This window comes from Petaurus breviceps, unplaced genomic scaffold (genome assembly GCF_028583685.1).
Source record: "Petaurus breviceps papuanus isolate PSGF00001 unplaced genomic scaffold, PetGlider_PUasm1.0 207, whole genome shotgun sequence".
In the NCBI taxonomy this organism is placed as follows: Eukaryota; Metazoa; Chordata; class Mammalia; order Diprotodontia; family Petauridae; genus Petaurus; species Petaurus breviceps.
In genome coordinates this window covers 5,374,147-5,396,532 of record NW_027185850.1, presented here as the reverse complement: position 1 = coordinate 5,396,532, position 22,386 = coordinate 5,374,147, and the positions used below count along the sequence as shown (strand labels likewise).

General features: G+C 45.0%; 2 protein-coding genes across 8 annotated transcripts in view; one reads left to right on the top strand and one right to left on the bottom strand.

The window, feature by feature from the left end:
• Positions 1-14,415, top strand: part of LOC138164865 (serine/arginine-rich splicing factor 11) — a 38,489-nt gene extending 24,074 nt beyond the window's left edge. For 4 of the 7 annotated variants that reach the window (XM_069092790.1, XM_069092788.1, XM_069092787.1 and 1 more), the window contains 9 exons: positions 918-1,010; positions 2,789-2,838; positions 3,994-4,121; positions 5,455-5,536; positions 7,617-7,748; positions 8,627-8,716; positions 12,655-12,750; positions 12,846-12,981; positions 13,083-14,415. In XM_069092790.1, coding sequence (XP_068948891.1) covers positions 918-1,010; positions 2,789-2,838; positions 3,994-4,121; positions 5,455-5,536; positions 7,617-7,748; positions 8,627-8,716; positions 12,655-12,750; positions 12,846-12,981; positions 13,083-13,280 — 1,005 coding nt within the window. In that variant the 3' untranslated portion in view covers positions 13,281-14,415. The remainder of the gene's footprint in view (positions 1-917; positions 1,011-2,788; positions 2,839-3,993; positions 4,122-5,454; positions 5,537-7,616; positions 7,749-8,626; positions 8,717-12,654; positions 12,751-12,845; positions 12,982-13,082) is intronic. The other 3 variants (XM_069092793.1, XM_069092794.1, XM_069092791.1) reach the window with 2 other exon arrangements.
• Positions 14,416-16,471: 2,056 nt separating this feature from the next.
• The window catches only part of LOC138164864 (ankyrin repeat domain-containing protein 13C-like), a 76,538-nt gene continuing 70,623 nt past the window's right edge, over positions 16,472-22,386 (bottom strand). The window contains exon 13 of the mRNA XM_069092786.1: positions 16,472-20,893. Coding sequence (XP_068948887.1) covers positions 20,763-20,893 — 131 coding nt within the window. The 3' untranslated portion in view covers positions 16,472-20,762. The remainder of the gene's footprint in view (positions 20,894-22,386) is intronic.

Genomic DNA, 22,386 nt, shown 5'->3' with positions numbered 1-22,386 from the left:
GGCTGTGCTCCCCTACTGTGAAGAGCATTACTTGTTATGTCTGTGATTTTGGTTCCCCAGCCTTGTGTGTATCAAAAGCAGGACTGTAGGTCTTGAGGCCAGCTCTCCGTAATCCCATGTTGTCTGTCAGATGTTTTTAGTCAGAGGAGGGTAGAGTTGAATGAATTGCAAAAGGCATCAAAATTTATAATCTTCGGATTAAGCTGTATCAAACCTCAGAAAACTGTGCTGTTGAAGTGTCCTTATAAAAAAGTTTTCTATTTCAAGCCTGTAGCGATCACCAGAAATTTTTGTTAAATATTTTTTTTTCCCACAATATTTTTGCCAAAAAGCCCCACAAAGCTGTTACACTTGCTGTTTTACAAATTATCAAGTAAAGAGAGTTGTCTTTACTTTGGGTGGGGGGGCACAGGACGCACCCATCTCCCTGATCCAAGTATTTTGACTTGTGGTCCTGGGATTTGGAGGGGAGGGGTTGGTTTTCAAAGATGTTTGGTAGTTACAATAAAGATTCTTGGTAGGGCTCTTTGAGTTGAGGGATATCCAAGTAAGTCCACAATAAAAATGACAAAACTATTGATTTGCAAAAATTAAGAAAATTTTGAGCTAAGAGAATGTATACAACTTGTGGGGAAATCAGCTTGAGTGTGAACCTCTTGATAACTAGATAGAAACCACATTATTTTGAGAAACGACTTCTTGATTAGAATTTAATCCTCATTTTCTGTTGCATAATCTCAATTGTAGTTTTTACATTTCAACATTGAGTACAGATGTCTTCCAGTAATGGATTTGGGTAAAATTTGTACTCTTCACCTCACTGTAACTGACTCTTGACACACTTGGGGTGCTGAGATTTGTCTGCGTGTTTGTTGTGTGTGTGTTGAAGTCAGACACCTTCCTTTTCTCCTCTGCAGATTGGTGCTGTTCCTCTGGCTGCTTTGGGGGCCCCTGCTCTGGACCCTGCCCTTGCTGCACTTGGGCTTCCTGGAGCAAACTTGAACTCTCAGGTAGAGTTTCCTTTTTTAACTTTCTCTTTGTTCTTGTTTATCATCCTTCATTCCTGAAGGCTTTGTTTCTGTACTTGTGATAGTTGTTTAAAGAATTATGATCAGAGCGGCTAGGTAGCACAGCGAATAGAGCACTGGCCCTGGAGTCAGGAGGACCTGTGTTGAAATCCAGCCTCAGACCCTTGCTAGGCCTATGACCTTGGGCAAGTCACTTAACCCCAATATTCCTGCCTTCCCCCCTCTAAAAAGAAAAAAAAGAATTATGATCATGTCTTGTTCTCTTGGTGTAGTGATAATTATTTACTTTTTTTTTTTTTTTAAGCAATCAGAGTTAAGTAACTTGCTCAAGGTTACACGGCCAGGTGTTTCTGGGGGGGGTGCTAAGTGTCTGAGCCCGGATTCGATCCCCAGGTCATCCCGACACTGGGGCCGGTACTCTTACTCTCTGAGCCACCTGGCCGCCCCTATTCATTTACTTTTAATTTACAACATTCAGTTCCACAATCCCTTGAGTTTCAGATTTCCTCCCCCTCCACCCCCATGGTGGCATGTGATCCGATAAAAGTTCTGAAAATACCTTCACATTAAACATTAGTCAGGTTGTAAAGAAGAATTATAACCAATGGAGTGAACAGTGAGAAAGAAGGAACAAAACACAAAATTGAGAGAGAGTAATTGACTTGAGTCTGCATTCAGACCCCATAAATCTTTCTGTGGGTGTGGGCGGCCCTTTGGAGTTGTTCTCCAGTGTTGCATTGCTGAGATCAAAGTCAGTCCTAACAGACGCAGGGTGTCTGTCATTGTGTACACTGTTCTCCTGCTTCGGCTCCCCTCGCTCAGCATCAGTGTATAGAAGTCTCTCGGTGTTATGAAGCCCATCTGCTCATTTCTTATAGCACAATGTAGTATTCCATTACGTTCATGTATCACAACTTGTTTAGGCATTCCCTGATTGATGGACATTCCTTCAATTTCTAGTTCTTGGCTACCACAGAAAGCTGCTATAAATGTGCATACGGGTACATATTTATTGTACATACGGGTCCTTTTTCCACTTGAATGATCTCTTTGGAATACATCCCTAAAAGTGATACTGCTGGGTCAAAGGGTACTCACATTTTTATAGCCCTTTGGGCATAGTTCCAAATTGCTCTGCAGAGTGATTGGGTCAGTTCACAACTCCACCAACAATGCATTAGTGTTCCAGTTTTCCTACGTCTTCTCCAGCATTTATCAGTAATTATTTTCTTCATGTAAACTTGATATTACGTGGCCCAAATGGCATTTGGGGTTATTGATGTTGCCCATTCAGGATTGCAGTGATCATAGCTGGCAGTTTTGTGTCAATGTGGACAAGTAGTGTATATGGCAGCAGTCTGGGCTGGTCACAGAAGTGAGTGCACACACTTGTGAGGGCGGCTCATGTGTCTTAGGGATAGAAGTCATTGGGGTGTGTTCTGTGCTTTTTCAAACACATTACTCCCCAAGACTGTTGGGCACGGAGGGGCCTGGTCTGTCAGATACTTGGTCTGTTATTTTTTAGGACCATTACTATCATGAATTACTGTTTCATGTGACATTAAATTTTAAAAATGCATAAAAACCTGTCCTATTAGATCTTCACCACCCCTTAGAGGATGTGCTTAAGAACCAGTGGAGACTGTCAAGTCAGAAGAGTGGAGCCCGTTTCCTGTCCACTGACTTCCGGGGCTGGAAAGTAGGAATGGATCTACAGTCATTAATCTCCTTTTTAAATATCTTTTTGTCTCTTTTTACAGTCTCTTGCAGCAGATCAATTACTGAAGCTAATGAGTACAGTGGATCCTAAGTAAGTTTTTTTTTTTTTAATACAGATCAAAGTGTTACAAATGAGGAATGTGCATGTTTAGGGCACAACTTTTTTTGGATACTTTATGTAGCAAGTTAATTGACTGTTACATTTATTTTTACTTGACACTTAAAACATTTCCAAAGATTTTACCTGTGTGAATCCTCACTTGTCAGCTCTCTGTGCACCTTACGTAATTTCACAAGTTTTACGCAATCACCTGGTAACCAAATTAGACTTCGCAAAAATGCCATTATTTACCAGCCCTGTGGACTCTCCAAAATTTTAGGGGTGGCTTGGCCTTCGGGAATGCAGATCTGGTTGAGAGAGTGCGAAGGCATTTACTTGCACTTCCCAAAATACCTGAGTTCAGATTCATGTAGTGAAATGTCACATGAGGTTTCCTGACATCATAGTTCAGTAAAGAGGAACTGAGACTCTTGGTTCTCCGCATCATATGCTTCGTTTTAGGTGGTTATCCTGTGGGCCATCTGTGCGATGGGTGCTGAGAGCTTATTTCCATTTATTGTCTGATGCCATGTGCTGTTTCCCATCAAGTGTGTATTAACTGCGGGGCAGTGTGACCTTAGAAAGAGCACTGGCTGGCCTTGGAGTCAGGATCCATAAGGTTGAGATTCAAATCTTGTTTTCAAAACACAGTAAACTGACACATCTGTATTCATAAGGGAATATTCTGCAGGGGTGATACTGCTCAGGGCCCCACAAGACTATGGTATTGGACTGGGACCCCTTGTGTGTGGGGGTTAGGTGTTAGGTAACTCAGGATGGCTGAGGGACCCGTCACCAACACAAAGATCTTGTTGCTTTCATCCTTTCCCAGTGCACCCCAATTCATTTTACACAGCCAGTAATCATTGGACATTTGTTAAGTGCCAGGCACTGTGCTAAAGCCCTGGGCGTGGGATGGGGAAGGGAGCTTGGAGGTTATGATGGGCGAGCCAGTCAGGGAAGGCCACGGGAGTGCAGCCCATGGGAAGTGAGCCGCCGTCTGAGCCGGGGTCCCCGGGCCTGGGGGGTCTCCACAAGGCACAGTGGCTGCTGTGCGTGCTCTAGCTCTGTTCTGGATTTTAAAGAGCAGAACCTGGTGGTCTTATCCAAATGCCCACTAGGACTGACCTCTCCGATTGCTTTCAGGTTGAACCATGTAGCTGCGGGTCTTGTTTCTCCAAGTCTAAAATCAGACACCTCTAGTAAAGAAATAGAGGAGGCGATGAAAAGAGTAAGGGAAGCGCAGTCGCTGATCTCGGCCGCCATTGAGCCAGGTAAGTCTTCCTGGCTGTCTGTCTGTCTGTCAGAGAAGCCCTGAGGAGTGAATCCTCTTGTGTCCATCTTGGTGTCGTGCTTTTGGAACAGGAGTGTTTGCGGCTTGGGATGGCTAGGTGGCGCCAGAGTGCAGTGAGAGTTCCAACCCGGCTTCAGACACTCATTAACCTTGTTGCCGCTGGTTAAGTCAAATTGCTGAGCAGAGAACTTTCTGATTCTGCAAATTTGCAAGCATTTAAATAACATGTGAAGAAATGAATAGCAGTAACTGGATGTTTGGGTTTGTCCTTTCAGGCTTGTCAGACATTTATAAGCCTGACTTTTTCTGAGAGGGATAGGGAGGTATTGGTGATTCCTGCATTACTGAGAAGCAGGCATGGGGGACGTTGTGTGAAGCATCGTTATGTTGGTAGACCGTGATGCCAGGAAAACTGTCTCTGCAGTATATTAACTTATTGAAAATATCAGTAAAAACTCATGACACATAAGCAAAGCTTTGGAAGGGGAAACACTTGGCGGGGCCCGTGGATAGAAACGCCTTGGGTTAGCAGGACCATATTTCAGGAAGAGAGCTGGGACAGTAAAAAAAAGTTTCGGGGGATCCTTAGAGTTTTCTTATGGGTTCCTCTTATTTTAATGATAAAACAGACCCCTAGAAGGGGTGTGTCTCTGGAATCCCAGTCTAAGGTCTTTTAGCTCCAACTTCAGGGTTCTCCCATGAGTGTGAACTCCTTGAAAATACTGTTTTAAGGTCTCACATATTAGGTGACTCATAGCTATTTCTTGGATTGAATTAAAATTCTACCACCATACATGCTAAAGAGAGGGAGCCCATGGAAGCCATTTGGGATTAGATATGGGAACAAGAAAGGGAGGCTTCTTTGAGCATGGAAAGTCTTTCTCGACCCCTTTGAGGGATTCCTATAGGAAAGGATGTAAAAACAGAAGATAGTCTTAGTTCTGATGGTGGTGAATATTGTAAAAGAGGAGAAGACTTTGAAATTGATGAGCTTGATGGGTTGTAGAATTTGGCCCTTGAATGGTCAGTCTCATGAAGTGATACTTGCCCTGAGCTCAGTGCTTACTACTAAAATTCTCTTTTATGAAGAGAAATAGATCCTGCTTCAGAAAATTGAATTCCAGGAGGTGCTTCATGACCATGCCAAATATCTAAGGAGATTCTTAAGTGTCAATGGGAGGGGAAACATAGAAATTAAAATAAGACACTGGCTATTTTTAAAGACGTCTGTCTCCAAGCACTTCATAAAATGCATCATGATGTAGTCCAACATACTTGTACAGCCAGGAATTTTTTTTCTCTTTCATTTCCAGACAAGAAAGAAGAAAAACGGAGGCATTCACGATCCAGGTCTCGCTCCAGGAGGAGGAGGACCCCTTCGTCTTCCAGGCACAGGTTAGAGCGCTGCTTCCTATTTGTAGCTGACTTGTCAGGCTGCTCTTTCATGGCTCATAACCCTTTTTGGGTACCTTGATCAGCATTTGTAGATTTTAAGCAGAAGAGTGATGGATGCAGGAGGCTGATTATACAGACTGTAAACAATGGTTTGTTTTTTTAAGGGTATGAAAGTAGTATAAATCTAGCCCCTTGTCTCTTGAGCTGCCATAAGCATCTTAAACTTAGTATGTTTGAAACAGAACTCAGTTTACCTCTAGTCTTTCCCCTTTTATTGGCAAAGACACTGGTATAATCCCCCATCACTGTTCTCCCATATTCCATTTCATTGACAAATGTTTGCCTTTATGATTTTTTTTTTTGTACTGTCTCCTTTCTACTTAGAAAACTGTTGTTTGAGTTGAAGCCTTTAATCACCTTCATTGTTGTTCAATCGTGTTGGACTCTTAGTGACCCTGTGGCTCCATACTGTCCATGGAGTTTTCTTGGTAAAAATACAGAAGTGGTTTGCCATTTCCTTCTCCAGTGGATTAAGGCAGAGGTTAAGAGACTTGCCCAGAGTCACACAGCTAAACGTTTTCCTGATTCTAGGCCCAGCAGTCTATCCCCTGAGCCAAATAGCTGCCCCTTCCTTATCCTCTTCATCTGTGTGCTAATTTTATAGGAGCCTCTTGTTTGGTCTCCCTCCTCTACAACACCATCAAAATGATTTTCCCAAAGCGCCCGTCTAATTAATTGTAAACCCCACCCCACACCCTTCTCAGGCATCTCTAGTGGCTGCCTCTTAGCTCTAGGTTAAAATGTACACATTTCCCTTTGGCATTTAAAGTTCTTCCCAGTCTTGCCTTTCTTTTCCAGTCTTGTTACAGTTGACTCCCCACCATGCACTTTGTCTTCCTGCCACGTACATGTGACACTTGATCCTCGGTTTTCATTTGTACCAGTTGTCACTGTTCTCTCTGTCCCCCCAGACGAACATGCACACCACCCAGCTGACTGGAGCACACTGCCACTTTACCTCCTTTTCAGAATCCCTGGTCTCCTCCTAGATGTAGATCAGGCACCTCCTGAGTGGACAGTGAACAATCAAGGACCACTCTGCTTTCAGATAGTTCCCACACTATCCTTGTTTATAATTCCCTTCATCTACCCTTTTAGTAACCTGGTCATTAAACAAAGATTAGTTTGCCATGACCTTTTCTTGACGAAGTTCTGTTATTTGTACAATTACATGCTTCAGATATTTGTAAACTATTTCTTTAGTAATAGCTTCTAGAATCTTGCCAGGCTAAATCTAACCTGATGAGGACTTTTTTTTTTCCAAATATGTAAGAGTCCACCAATATAAACATTGAGTGGGAATGACCTGGTTAGAAGACAGTTGAGATTAAAAAATCAAGACCAGTTTGAGCCCACTTGGTACCACAGTCAAATAGCTCTCTGGCTCTTAGGCTCTCTTACTAAGTGGCACAGGTCAAAGCCTAGAACATGGAGCTTTGTTCTAGCCACCACATTTTGGGAAGGACATGGATGAGTTGGGGCTTCTGTGGGAGGACTGGAAACCATGCCTTCCCTATGTAGACCAGCTGAAGGGACAAGCTGCCTGCAGGCCTTAAAGTGTTCCAGACTCCAAACTCTGGGCTGCAGAGAATTGTATAGTTAAGGGGGATTCAAGGGGAAAGTTAACAGTGGATCAAAGCTTATCTGCAAGTAGACAGTATTGCCTCGGGGGGGGGGGGTATTGAAAAGAGTGATCCCCTTGTGTTTATGGGTAGAACTAGAATATCCCCTGAACCTTTCTGTTAAGTCACCTCTTGTTCTGTTAAGCTGATCTTCATGCTCAGGTACTTCATCACCCAGCCAGGTACTGAGCCAAATCCTTAGCTGCGCAAGTTGGAGCTGTCTTCATTTAAGAGAAGATAGAATTCTCTGACCTGACAGCTCCCGTTTATCTGTTACTAAGTACTTTATAGACTTTCTGTTCTTTGTCTCTGTGTTGACACTTAATAATAACTCATTTTAAACCCTGAGTATGATTTCTTGGACTCAGATAGTAACCTTGTAGCTTATCTCCTATTAGACGATCAAGAAGCAGATCGAGAAGGAGGTCACATTCTAAGTCAAGAAGTAGGCGACGATCCAAAAGCCCCCGACGGAGAAGGTCGCATTCCAGAGAGCGGGGCCGAAGGTCTAGGAGCACGTCCAAAACCAGGTATGGCACACAACCTGTGGTCCCCGGAGCCCAAGCTCTGTGTCGGTGCATGCACTCTCCCAATGATAGAGGAGAGGGCTGGTCGCCAGTCTACTCATCCCATGTCTCTACAGACTGGTGGGGATGAGACAGGGGAGGCCAGGCTGGCAGCCTCCTGGGTAAAGCACATGTGGGTCTCTGAATAAGGGGAAGACCACTTTGTCTCTCTTCTGTCCCCACTCTCCAACCCTCCCATTGGTAGTATAGAAGAGCAGGGACAGGCACAAGGATAGTCCAGTCTGCCTGATGCACCCGATTCCCCTTGGGAACAATATTAGCCACCCTCACGTTTTCTGAAAGGAACCTGCTATGGTCGTTCATTGCTTGCAAATTTGATTTGTAAATTGATAAAGAGCTGATTGGGAGCATTAGGACACCCCACGGTGCTCTGTACCTCATGGCTGCCTCGTAAAGGTTAGAATGAAGAGTCCGAGCTTTGGGGTTTGAGGCTTGGGCCTAAGTGACAAGTTAGGCAGGCCAGCAATGGCAGAGTGGCCAAGCGGGAGCTGCTGCTGCTTCCTGACAGTTAACGTGTACAAAGTTGGAAGCATTAATTTTGTAGGTGTACAAGTACCCAGCTTGCTGTGTTTGCTCTAAACGTTCTTCCTACTAGTGTATTTAGATGGTCTTTTTTGGGGGAGGGGAGAGGGCTGTGGAAACAGACATTTCCACCATTATAATGAAATAGAATGTTTAAAAGAACCTTCCCCACCCCCAAGTTCTTGTTTCCTCCTAAAGAGAATGTTAGGAATTTCTCTTTCTCTGATGTGGGTTGAGAGGCATGTGCATGTTAGATTGATGGAAACGTTTAACATTAGTTTGTTTTATTCGCATTTTAGAGACAAAAAGAAAGAAGAAAAAGAAAAGAAGCGTTCTAAAACACCCCCCAAGAGCTACAGCACAGCCCGGCGGTCCCGGAGCACTAGCCGGTGAGTTGAGCAGTGTTGATAGTCTCTCACACTATCTGAATTGCTTCTTATCATGCAAGGTGATGGCTTGGGCATTTATGGCTGAACTGGTATCGTGTAAGCGCTAGTGGGAGCCAGAGGAATTTTGGTGGGTGACCTTGTCTGCATCCTTGGGCTCCTTGACCTCTGCAGGAGTGGGCCTGAATGACTGCCCTTTGACCTTTTACTCTTGGTCTTCCCTCCCCCTGCCTGGGACAGTCATCCTCTTCTGCTTCCCTGGCTGGGTGTCCTCTTGACCTCACTGGGCCCTAGTTTTTTCATCTGTAAAATGGCAGCATTGCAAATTCTGTTGTGTGTAAAATAGAACTCATCCCCTTGACCTAGAATCCACCCTTCTACTTAACATGATGCTGAAGGGCACATGATTCTTCTTATCCCTTGGGTTCAGAGGAGCTCTTGGCAGAGCAGCCTCTCCCTGAGTCCTGTCCCACCCCCCACTCCTCCATCCCTTGTGCATTTGGTTCCTCAGGATGCACTTGGCACATGCAGATCCCTGGGGCAGGCTCCTATCGCTGCTGCCCAGAGGGCCTCTGGCTTCAGCCCCTCCTGGCCATCCGCTGTGCCTCCCTGCCCCTGGGATGCCTGTCATCTCCTCAGCCTGCTCAGAAGTGGTTGAGTGTGGGCTCTGTTTGCCTTCATGGGCAGAGGCTCTTTTTATGTGTCGATACCCGCCAAGAGCCTGTGACTCAGTAGTTGCTTGATGGGATGGTTTCCCTCACCATGCCTTGGTAGAGTTTGTTATGATACAAGATTGGGGGGGTGGGATGGCGGTCACCCACCAACCAACCGCCTCCTGGCTAGCCCTGTTCTGGAGGGCTTCCTTGGCTCTTCTGTGAACGTTGGCCTGTCGACTAGCGTTCTGCAAACTTTTCAGTAACTGGGGTATATCCAGAACATTTAGAGGCTACAACCCAATGTTGCCCTGTTTTTCTGTGTGATGTGGACAACTCCTTTAACCTCCCTGAGCCTGTTTCTGATCTATAAAGTGTGATGATACGTAGTGTCTTGATTTGGGGAGGATCAAATGAACATATTTGTGCTTTTCAAACCTTAAAGCATTGTATGTGATGGGGTGTTGGGGGAGGGGGGAGTTGTTGCATTTTTTTTTAATAGTAAGGTCACTTGATCTTGTGTGTAGTGTCAGTGTATAAGCCGTGCAGATGGTGAACTGTCAGACTAGAGTAACTCACCCCTGCAGGCAGGGGTCCCTTCTTGGCTGCCCATTCATGTTAACAGCAGTGACAAGAATGGAGGCTTGAAGTTTCCTTGAAAGCAGGTAGCTGGCAGCTCTGAGCAGAGACTGCTTGATGGTGGGGTATTGTCTCAGGGAGCACGGGACAGCTGGGAGCAGGAAGTGAGTGTCTTACAGGGGCACAGGGCAGGCCTTGAGCCTCCCAAGTGAATGGTGAGCAAAGTGCTTCTCTTGGATGCAGTCGGGACTGTCAGAGTGATTCTGGGTGAGGTGAGAAGTGTCATTAAAAATTAAAGCCCTGAGGTGACTTAGGAAAGGGTGAACCTAGGACTGCAGAAGCTGGGCACAGGCCGGCCAGCCGTGTGCTCTGTGGTGGGCCAGGGCAGTGACAAAAGAGCCTGGTTACAGTCTGGGCTGGAGAGAAGCATTCCTGCCTCAGTTCTGTGATACTGCTTGGGCTCGGATGCTGATTTAACTGAGGAAATGGTGTCAGGCTTGCCTCTTTGGTCCCATGGGATGTGTCTGGTAGGAATCTGGCTCAGGAGTTTCTCAGTGATGGACACCAACTTGCCCCTGGATTGGGAATCTTGCCTTCAAGTCTCCCTGCCCAGTAACAGGACAGATTGATCCTACCACAGCCTATCCCACATGTGGATGATTTTTGTTGAGCACTTTCCTTAGGGAGTCACTCTCTTCCCAACTTCATTCAGCCCAAGCTTTGTATTGGGACCAAATACAAATTTCAAGACTGAAGATGGAGAGGAAGAGTTTAACACATGGAAGAATCCGGAAGGGCTTCTTGCAAGAGAGCCCTCCCTGAGCTGAGCTTCGACAGGAGAGCTCGTGGTCTTGAAGGCAAGAGATAAAGGGCACCCTTTGGAGACAGCAGCATTGGTGTCATTTCCCGGGGCAGTGGTGAGCCACCGGCACAGTCGTGCCTGGTTTTACAAAGGTCACTGGCAGCTACACAGACAGAGGGTTAAAAGGTGAATGACTGAAAACAAGGAGCCCAGTTCAAGAAGAGAAAGAGGAGGTGATGCCTGAATTGGCGCAGGGACTCTGCATGGAGGGGAGGTGGAAGCGCAGGTTTGGAGAAGACACACGTTCCATGGTAGACGTGTTGGTGAGATACCAGCTAGTGGAGTCTGGCAGATGCGTGGGCGTAGAGCCCCAGGGGGCCGAGGCCTGATGTGTGGATGTAGGAACCATGGGAGAATTGGCCAAGAGGGCACAGAATCCACCCATGCTTGGGCTGGCCCCGAGGTGATGGCTCCCCCAAACTCACCAAAGGCGGGGAAAGAGCCTCCAGGCAGGAAGACCAGGGGAGAAGAGTGTGCAGCTGCTCAAAGAAGGGAGGAGGCTTGCTGCCCACGCGGCTTCGGGGTCACCCTCTTCCACACACTCACCTCTGGGAAGGCGGCTCCAATCTCAGCAGCATCTCTCCTCACGGCCACTGTGATGCCCTGTGCCTTAGGGATGTCCCCTCCATCCTTCAGTACACTGTCCTGTGTCACACTCCAGGATGCCGTTGCTAACTCAGGGATCTTGCAAGCCACTGAACCCCCTGCCCCCCATCAATGACTTAGGAAGTGGAATGTTTCTCAGACCGAGTCTAAGGTTTAATACTTAACTCTCCTTAATGGGAATCACTGGAAAACTAAGTAAGTGCTGAGAGTGTTAAAACATTGGGGGGGGAAAGACTCATTTGAGAAATGATTTGTTCAGGACAAAATGAGGACCTGAGAAGTAGGGTATAAAGAGACCCTTAAAGATCATCAAGTCCAACATTCCCATTTTACAGGTGAGAAAACAAAGTCCCAGAGAGGTTGTGACTCAGCCCAGATCACATGGCTAGTAAATAGCCACCCTTGGAGTCGAAGCCCCAGCTCTCTCTGTTTCTCCTTTACCCCCAGTTTTCTAAAGCAGTGTCCTGATCCGCAGCAGACTGAAGCCAGGAGGTTCAGTCCTCTTGGGGCCCACTGCAGGAACTAAAGAAAGGGGAGGCCTTAGAAGAGAAGCTGCTGAGCCTGTGCTGCCACTACTCAAGGAGGTCCCCGGGGAGGCAGCCCACCACCTCTGCTTCACATAACATGAAAGCTCCTGAAGACAAGTTCATTGGCCTAAAATTCAAGGCTTTTTCAGTTCACGACAGTGGTTTGTGGCTTGTGGCTTCAGCCCATGGCCATTGCATAGGGTCCGAGTGCTGGAGTCAGGACGACCCGAGTTTAAAACTGGCCTCGCATTCTGGCACTTGATGGCCCTTTGATCTAGGACACGTCACATGGCCTCAGTTTCCTCATCTGTAAAATGAGGCTTAGGAGCACCTGCCTTCCAGGGTGGTTGTTTAGCCTGAGGCCTCCAGGAGAGGGGAGTTTCTCCTGCCCATCTCTTACTTGGGGTTTCCTTCAGACAGGGAGTGTCGGGGCCTAGGCAGCCGCTTTGTCAGTATCGGCATCAACCTTGTGCTTCTGAATGTTTTTGGAATAAGTGATGATGGATTTTTGTTGGGGTCAGAGAGGAAAAGAGGGCAGCGTCATCATGAGGATTCCCCGAGCTGGCCCTTTGAGCCCCTGCTGCGGGCCAGGCGCACAAGGAGGGTGGGGTTCCAGTGACTTCACTGGAAACAGTGTCTTTGATACCGTGATGGGGCGTGTCTGTCTTGGCGCCCAGTGCTTCTTAACGGCCAACTGCCCTTTTGTCCTTGCAGGGAGAGGCGCCGCAGAAGGAGCCGGAGTGGAACGAGGTCCCCCAAAAAGCCCCGCTCTCCCAAGAGAAAGCTGTCTCGGTCGCCCTCGCCCAGAAGGTGAGTGCCTGGGAGCCTGCCGCGGGCGGGTGGGGGGTCAGCCCCCCCGAGGGGCAGGCGCCCTCTCATGGCCCCCTTGCTGCCTGTCATCCTAGACACAAGAAAGAGAAGAAAAAAGATAAGGACAAAGAGAGGCGCGATGAGCGGGAGCGGTCGACCAGCAAAAAGAAGAAAAGCAAAGATAAAGAAAAAGAGCGGGAAAGAAAATCCGAGAGTGATAAAGACGTCAAAGTATGTCTAGGGGGGGGATGGGGGGGTGGCGGCTCACGCGCAGCGCCGCGGTGGGGACTCCCCGGGACAGAGCTTGACTTTGCTTGTCCTTCTCGGCAAAGCAGGTGACGAGAGATTACGATGAAGAAGAGCAAGGCTACGACAGCGAGAAGGAGAAGAAGGAAGACAAGAAGGCGCCCGAAGTGGGCTCCCCCAAGGCCAAGGAGCCGTCCGTGGAGAAGGGCAGCGGGGACGCCCTGAGAGAGTCCAAGGTGAACGGGGACGACCATCACGAGGAAGACATGGACATGAGCGACTGAGGGGCCGCGCGCGCGGCGCCTGGCCCGCTCGACATGCCTCGGTGTCATTCCGCGTGTGGTTTCTGTCTGCCCTTTGTCACCCCAAACCTAGATGTATCTAGCTCTGAGCTATAAATGGCTGTCGGGGCGCCCTGCGTCCCCCCTCCATAGCATCGCGTGGCCGCGGCTCCCTCTGCTGGGGCTGCCGGCGGGCACGAGCGTGACCAGCTGCATGCATCTCCAGCAGGCATGGATTGTGGGTGTTGTGTGATCTCTCCTCCTTTATTAAGTAAGCTCACGTAGACATTTCTAGAGTTTGATTCCTTACAGTTCTAGAGCCGTATAGGGAATGCACTGATTGCATGTTATTGTGGCAGGAATGTCCTCAATGTTTCTTCAAGTCTCCATCATAGAACGGAGTCCGCTTAGGGCCTTCACTGGGCCAACATGACAAAATTCACATTCATCGGTAACATCCAGAATCTCCTAGGAGCCTCATGGCTGATTTTTTTCTGTGTGTTTGGTTTGGCTTTCAAAGATTAAAGATGCACTAGACTTTTTTTTTTTTTAACAATTAGGCTTTTTTTTTTTAATTTCTCCCCTTTCTTCCCCTCCTCCCCCCAAAAAAAAAGTCTCTGGTAACAAATAGCACCCTCAGAGATGGAGCTCTGCATTCTCCATGACACCTCCATTGGGAGCTGAGACTTCTTGTGACATTCACGTGTCGGGGCCCGTCTCTGAGACTCGGCTTGTGCCGATTCCCACTCATGCTGTTGTGCAGTTTTTGTTGTTTTTCTTTTGCTTCTTAAGTTCTGAACTCGATTGTTGGGGGGGGGGAGGTAGTGCATTTTTAATTCACATTTGTATGCTTTTAAAACAATTCTCCTTGATAATGTCCTTTTTCTTTGATCTCAAGTTGTATAAACTAATAAATTTGTGTTAACTGTCCCTGCAGTTAGTAGTCATCTCGCACACAGTGACTCCAGGTTATATGCAGAGTTAGGCAAACTGTTTTCTTAGTTCCCCAGTTCCAGAGCTTTTACTTTTGTGCAGGTAAAAACAGAAGTAGGCGACACACAGTCTGTGCCATGTCGATGTACAGTTTCTGAAATTGTTTTACAAGACTTTGATAATAAAACCCTGAAACTTAAGCTCATGTTCCTGTAAAACTGTACTTTTATTTATTTACACTTTTGAATGTATGAAATTTACCTCATTCATCTAAGGAATTTGATTTTTCCCTCAGTGTATTTAAGCAAGGTACCAGATGACCGTGTCCATCTCTGTCAAGACAGAGGAGGGCAGCAGCAGCAAACTCAAATTCTTTCACATGAGAATTTTCCTCCATTTTCTAGTCAGTTTTTTTCCTAGTGGGAGGTGGGAGGGTGTGAGCTTTAATGGACTGTAGTGTTTCTCCATGAAGGAACAGCCCCGTCCACGTCTAGTACATTTTATCTTTTCAGTGAAATCTCAACACTTGCCTTTTCTGGAATGGTATTAAATGATTAGTGACAAGGGTATGTATCTAGTGTGCAGTTCTTCAGTGGCATATTTATTGAGTGGTTCCATGCATATTGTTTGTTCAGGTGGGTGGCAGGGAAATAAAAGAAAGACTTGGTGCTTTTAGATTTTTAACCAAGTCAAAATCCAAAAATTGTTTTTAACTGCCTTTTTATCACAGGCATTTTACAGTTTGCTGTATATGAAAGCAGCATCATTTTTAGAGTTTATAGAATAACTTTTTTTAAAAAAAGAAATTTTGTCTCTACAGTGTATATTAAGTTAGTGAGTTGGTATAAATGAAGGGTCCTAAGTAATCACTGCTTTTGAAAATAGATGAAACTGTTAAACGTGTGACATTAACTTGGCTTTTAAGGTGAAGATTTCAGTCTTGTTAAATACTTAATCCATGTGGAAACAAACAAGGTCCATCCAGAAACATTGTTATGGCATCTAATGAAAGGAAGGAAAATGGAGGGATCAGCTTCAAAACGTAGGCAGTGGCTTGGAAGCATGCAGCGGTGAGAAAGAGGGATCCATGGATTGTCTGCCTGCACAAAGGCAGGGCGGCAGGCAGCGCCACTTCCCTCACTTGCTGCTGGCCCATTGTAAACAGATTCAGATACCCAGGTGAAATCAAGCTAAACTGCCTCCACACTGAGTTTTGTTCTGTATTTGGTAGTAAAAAGAAAAATGATTTAAATAATAAACTGGTTTTATTAGAAAAATATTTTGTGTTATTTATTGGCTTAAATTGATCTGGAGAGCACGAGTTTGTCCTATTTCAGAACTCACTTCCATGTGAACCTGGACGTGCTATTTAACCTCACGGTGGCTAGAGCTATGGCACCTGGAATCAGGAAGATCTCAGTTCAAATCGAGTCTCAGATACTTAGTAGCTAGGTGACCCTGGGCAAGTCACTGAACCTGCTGCCTGTTACGAGCACTTATTTGATCAAATGAGAGAACTTAAAATCAGGAGTACAATGTCCAGCGTACAGTAGGTGTGTCAGAAATGTGCTTGTTTCAGTAAAATTCATGGCTTTCCTAAATCTGATGATTCAGTAAAGCGCCATCTCTGGACTTGGGGTCAATGCGGTTACTCTGGCGAGTCTCTTACCTTCTTAGTCCGACACTAAGCTAACATTTTATACTTAATCATGGCATGGAGGGGGCTGAGCTAGAGCTCAGGTGCTGCCAGTGAAGCTCCAGTGCGGTCCAGTCCAGGCACGGAGTTCACCTCCGCTGTGAACCAAGCTAACCTGATTCAGTTATGTCTGCACTGTTATTCATTCTACTGGTGAGCAGAAGGGCTGTGAGTGATGAGAAATGGGGGGTGTACTAAGAATATTTGGGTCCTGACTTAAAAACATCTATTACTGTCCTTAGAGGGAAGTTTGTCCATGACTTGGAAATTATGAAATTCAGGCTAAGACTTTTATTAGTTTTACCTAGTCCATATTGGTATAATAAATACATTGTTCAGTTTTTATTAGCGTTTTTGCTTTGAAAGTATAACTCCCTAGGTCTCTGATGCTAGTTGACATATTAAGCTCTTAACAATTAAATATCTCTGGAATAGCTGGTTTCCTTGATTTGCTGTTTCATAGTCTTAGCTGAATAGCTTTTCTTCTGTTTATTCATCTGATGAGAGTAAAATGGAGAATATAAAAGCAAAATCTTAAGGATTCACAAGGGGAAAGGAACTGAAATCATTGGAAAATTTAGGATTTTATTTGTAATAACCAAAAAAAATGTCCTTGTAGAAATGTTGCAGAGGGAGCATAAGACAGGAGTCCTTTCCATAACATTCTTTCACTTAAAAAAAAGTAACTAGGTCCCCCAGTGCACATTTTCCAAAATTACATAATATTTGCATTTACAGATAAACTTCTGAAAATGACACCTTATTACCAGAACTAAACAGCTGCATTTCTTCATCCTATCCATACAACCTAAGAGATAGATGCTGGCAAGCTAAAAGGTAGGTTAGCGCATGGGTAACATAAATGGTAAAATGCCTAATAATTGCTAATAAGGTCTGGGGTCACAATGTCGGAAGCACAGGAAAAAAGATAAACTAGCATTAAAGGAAATTTAACAAAACTCAGGAACCAAGGTAACAGCTCTCTACATGAAGAGTGTAAACTTAGTGAAAGCACTAGAGTTTGAAACCTTAGCCATGAGTCACAAATGACGTCAAAGCACTTTTTCTAACTCCATGAAAACCCAGGTAAGATGATGGTGGGAGGCTGGTTAGGAGCATTTCCCATTGTGTGGTTCCACTTAGTACCTAAACAAACAGTTAGTAGGGAGTGGTGTGGCATAGAGATACAATGACGTGGCCAAAACCCCAAATGGAATTTGGCTAGTTGTGTGATATCTATCGAACAGGTCACTGAAGTCTGTTAGATTTCAACCTCAAAAAATGCAATGTTTTCTAAAGGAATTTTTTTTAAAGTTCCATAATGACAAAATTTCATTTTACAAAAGACTATCTGTAGACTAGTCTTGGCAGATTACTAGGTAGGTCTTCGGCAAAATCATTTTATTGGGTTTTGTGTTTATTATTGCCATGAAATCTGTAGGTAATGAAACAATGTTCTAAATGCCAAAGCCTCCCTGCCTTTGCAAAGTTTGTGATGGGGGGGTGGAGGGTTAGACCCACCAAACAGGTGAGCCATTGTGCCATCTCTGTCTCGTGTGGACAAATGACAGCTGTTACCTTAATGCCCATTTCTCTTCAGTTTATACCACGTGGCAGCCACTCCCAAGTGCAACTGAATTTGGCCTCACCATGAACATAAAAGGTCACTAATAAATTAGTTTTTCTTATTTAAAGAATATAATTATTCTGATCTGAAATTTCCATGTCAAGTCAACATTAATGTTCCAGAAATCACTGCCCAACAACTATAACATTAAGACTGTACTGGGGAGCTATCAATTTCTTTTACGTTTTTTCTTCTAATCTATAGTTACATCATTAGCTGAGACGGTTTAAGTTTTAGCAGAGGGTGTTTCTACACCACACCAAGAAGTGAATCCACAGGTTCAAACTCAGTCACAGAAAGTTCTATAACTTCATCCTCACCACTGCCTCCACCTGGACCAAACTTCTGTACGGCTCAGAGGGAAAAGAAATGAACCTTTGTTTGTTCTCAATGAATGGTCTTGGAAGTCTACCCAATGACCTATCTCCTAGGGAAAATCACAGCTGACGTTCCTGCTTTTTGGAAGGGTGGAGCTTTGACAGAAGTGCTGCCTTGTCCTGATCTGAGGCTCCGCACTGAAGTCGCGATCTCCACCGGTACCATTTGTATGTGTGTCACCAAGACCGCCACCATCCCGATGATTAGGGACAGACATTGTCAGCCGCGACGGAAATAACCCCCTATTTCTCAGCTTTCCACTGCAATGCTGCACACAGGAGGGGCAGGATATTTTCTGGAACAAACCAGCTTGTTGATACTCCCCCTTCCAGCATTATGTAAACAGCAGATCCTCGTTTTTAAAATATTCACTAACCAAAGGAACATCGTGTTTTGATGATTTCACCTGAAACAGTACTTATCTGATCAACTAATTTAAAAATCACATTCCTGCAAACCTGTGAAATACTGTGAAAAGCTGATTTACATCAGAGTTGATTCCTAGGGGGCATTTGTTCGTCCTTTTTAACTGGGAAGATGACAACACAGTGGAAGGGAGAACTTGTGTTTCTTAAAAAGTACAAATGTGTGCAAAAAAATTCTAAGTGCAAAAATATTCAGTAGTTTTTCTACCTCCAGTGCACCCCAGGAAAATATTCACAGCTTTCAGGAGATACTGACCAAGCCCCCACTGTGATTAAATGAGATGTGATTCCTCCCACCCCCCAATAAATTATATGACTTATCTAAGATTCTACACACTAACCCCAGGAAACTAAAGTCACTCACTCGCCTGCTCCCCCTCCCCGGTGGTGGACCTTCAAGAGACAGGATGATTCCCAGCCCAAGCTCATAAAAGCTGAGAGGGAGACAGGCTGAGAAATCAGCTTTTCTTCAATAAAGCAGGACTACAGTTAAATTCCCCAAGGTCTAAGGAGCCACATACAATTATAATTTTAAAAATTTAACCATGAATACTTTTTTTGCACTATAAAAATTATTTCCTTTCTTAATATTAAAACATGAACATATATATGCAAAGTCTATACACTGATATGGAAAAAGCAGCCTTTAGAGATCCTTTTAAAAACTTTCCTCTCAATAGTGTTGCTTCTGACCTTCTAAATGCATCTTCTATTCCATGCCATAACCCTGCTCTGTAAACATCAACTTCCTGGCAGATCACTGTGGAAATGCAGCAGAACACACTCAGCCTTCTAGCCTTGGACACTCTCCTTTACACACCAGCACAGGCTCTCCAAGGCAGTGCAGCCATTCTGCTCCAGCATCTGGCTTTTGCAGAGATCCACTGGGAATTAAAGGCTAAAAACCTCAGGATAGTTTGAGATTAGCAAATCTCATTCTGTAAAGGCCAGGTGATTTGTTCTGGAAATCCTGACCAACTGACTTCATGCTCCAAACAGTAGGAAGAAATGGACCTGGTAAAGGGACCAACACTCCAATTCATTCCAATTAATGTGGGCTCCCTGAAAGAGGCTGAAATGCAAGTCATACAAAAGAACTGACAGGTGCAGTCTTAAGTACCTTGTCACCAAGGACACTTGACATAAATCACATTACTTGTAGCTAAATCCTCTAATATATATTTCACACCATGTGACTATCAGACATAATTCTTACTAATTTATTTTCAACTTTGGACCTTCAAACCAACTGGAATAAGAAATAGGAAAGATTTAAAAGGCAAAACTGAGAATCCAAGATTTGAATACCTGGAGACAAAATAAATCAATATATTTTCCTTTAAGCAGTTTGAGAAGAAAAAAAATGAAGTAGGAATTGTCTTGAAACTTAAGTGTACATTTCTAGAATTCAACAAATTTTTTATATTTCATGAAATACATATCCTACATTCAAAGTGTTCAATATAAATATGGGGACATATTTTCAGAGTCTTAGGTTTGTGTTTTTTTCTTTTTTTTTAAGACTATGGACACTTCCAAGTTCACCCTTAACCCATCCTAGTCACAAACAAGGTCGCCAGAGCCATGGGCACTGAATGGAGAGCCAATTTCAAAACTTGTGAATTCCTTTTGTTGAAAGTGCTAGAATTTGTCAGATGAACATTTGTGAGCACACTGACCAATACTTGATCATGAACATAGATTAGAAAAGAAAATTAGAGACTCTATGGCAGAAAGATTAGTAAGAAACATTTGCCACTTGAGAATTCAGATAAGAACATGGATAGCACCACACAGGAGTTGCACTAAGGTGCTAAAGGAGGTACCGTATTCCCTGCAGAGTGAATGCTAGTTCTGAAATGTATTGCAATGTGAAAATGCAACTGTTTAATGGTCACCACTTGGTTCGGTCATCTACAGAAAACTGCATTCCTTCCAGTTCGTTATGTTCAACAACATTCAAGCGACTCAACGATACATAATGTGACATACTTTACAATGGATGAAAACCAAGCGTGAAGGATATCTGCCATCCTGAATATAAGATGACAAGTTTAAAAGGACTTCGATCTCTATTAAGACATCTCATTTTTTAAAACGTTAATGGTCCAGGAGTGTTTTCTTTATATGCTAAATCCATTTATCCCCAAGAAGTGTAAAAAGGTGTAAAAACCAACCACAGCCCCCACAGCTGTCTGACATCCCAACTCCTCAGAATCACCCAGCTGTCAAACTACCAAGCTTACAATTTGTGTGTTCTTAAAAAGGCGGACGATGGCGCACACCAGGCCCCACTGGGTAACGGCTTATGTGCTGATTCAGCGTATTTCCCTTTCCTCTTCTGAAGGAGAAGATCCCTTCCGCTCGCACCAACATCACTGGTTCTTCGCTTTCACTGGTAAGCTGGCATTGTTTTTCCAGGCAAGTTAGAGATCTGGAAACCGGCTTGGATCCTCCTTGTAGCCATCAGGAATAGTGAAGATGCATTCATCAAATTCATCATATCTGAACTCCTGAAAAGTCACAGTGGCTGTGATGGTGGGAAACACAGGTATGTCTACAGAGGAAAGGAAAGAAACAATGGCCAACAGCATCAACACTCAACAAAAGCATCCACAGCCCCGAAGGGGAGAGTCCGCTACTTAAGCAAGCCTGGGGAAGAGTGTTCCCTTGGGCCTCTGAGGGGCCTGTCCTAGAGGCAGAAGGCAAACATCCAAAGCAGAACAAATGGAACAATCAGCCATTGCTTCTGGATTAGGAAAACGTCTGTGCTTCACCCTGAGACCCTTAAAACTCCATGGGAAGGCAGCTCCCCCACCAGGGCAGGGATTCTTCCCGGACAACCCTGTCTCATAGACCTTGGCACTGGAGAAGGCGCCTGGTGTCCCTATGGGTCGTGCTGATTCACGGCCCTCCCCAGACTGGGATGGGAACCCTAGAGGGCAGCACCTCCTTTTTCATCCTGTGCCTGGCACATAAGGAGCAGGTGGTCCATGTTTTTATCCTTCATTTTATAGATGAAAGGGCTCGAAAAAGTCAGCTTCATTGGGCAGATGAGTGTGGTGAGCACAGGTCTCCCACGACCAAGGACTTCCAATGGAAGTCCATCCCACGCCTCTGGCTCAGTCTGGAAGGTTTCCCTCCCAATGAACAGGAATCGTTATTCTAAGGTCCACTCCCCAAGTGACTTAAATCACATGAACAACTGACAGTCGCTCTCCCTTCACAGCCTTTCCATTTTTTTTTTGTCCAACACCCTCTCTAATACTCCTCTCCTCACTCCTGAAGCCCTCCACCCCCTCCAAACCTCACTGTGTCTCCTCTGAGGTTTAGTCTACCCAATTCTATGACCCCACCTAGCTCCCTGTCACTGTCATTTACCACACTTTCCTGGTCATTTCCCCCCTTTTTCCTTCAAAAGTTCAAAGTGCTCCACACCCAGCTCTCATACTTGGGACCCCTGGCTCCCGAAATGGCACTGAACTCACAAAACGATAAATACAACTTTCAGGTGACTGTCAGCGTAACTGTTCCATCACCACAATCCAGGGGGCAGAACTTCTCCTCTTCACTCAGTACCTCTTATCCCTCAAACATTCCTCCTCACCTCTCATCCCAGCACTTCTAGGTCCTCCCAACATTCCCGTGTCCATCGTCCCTGCACTCTAGCCACACCTAACCTTTCTTTCTCATTCTGATGAATTCCAACAGACAATGTCCATTAACCCATGAGTTTCTTGGTCCTCTCTCCTAGTGCCTGGTCACACTAAACCTGGGTACCTCCACCTTCACAACAAACGTCCGTTATTTCATCTCAACAGGTCAGTCCTTTGATTCTGATCCGACCCTTTATCACATTCTTCTGCTTTTTCCTCAGACCTCCTCTACCAACCTTCCTCTTACTTAACGACAGGGCAGCTCCTCCTCTCCATGACTGCACACCTCAAAACCTGTCTTCATCATCTGTTCTACCCACCTGGGCCTTGAAGGGGGAGGAGGACTTTCCTGACAAGGCTCTTTATCTCCCTGCTCTTTCTTCTTTTTTCTTTA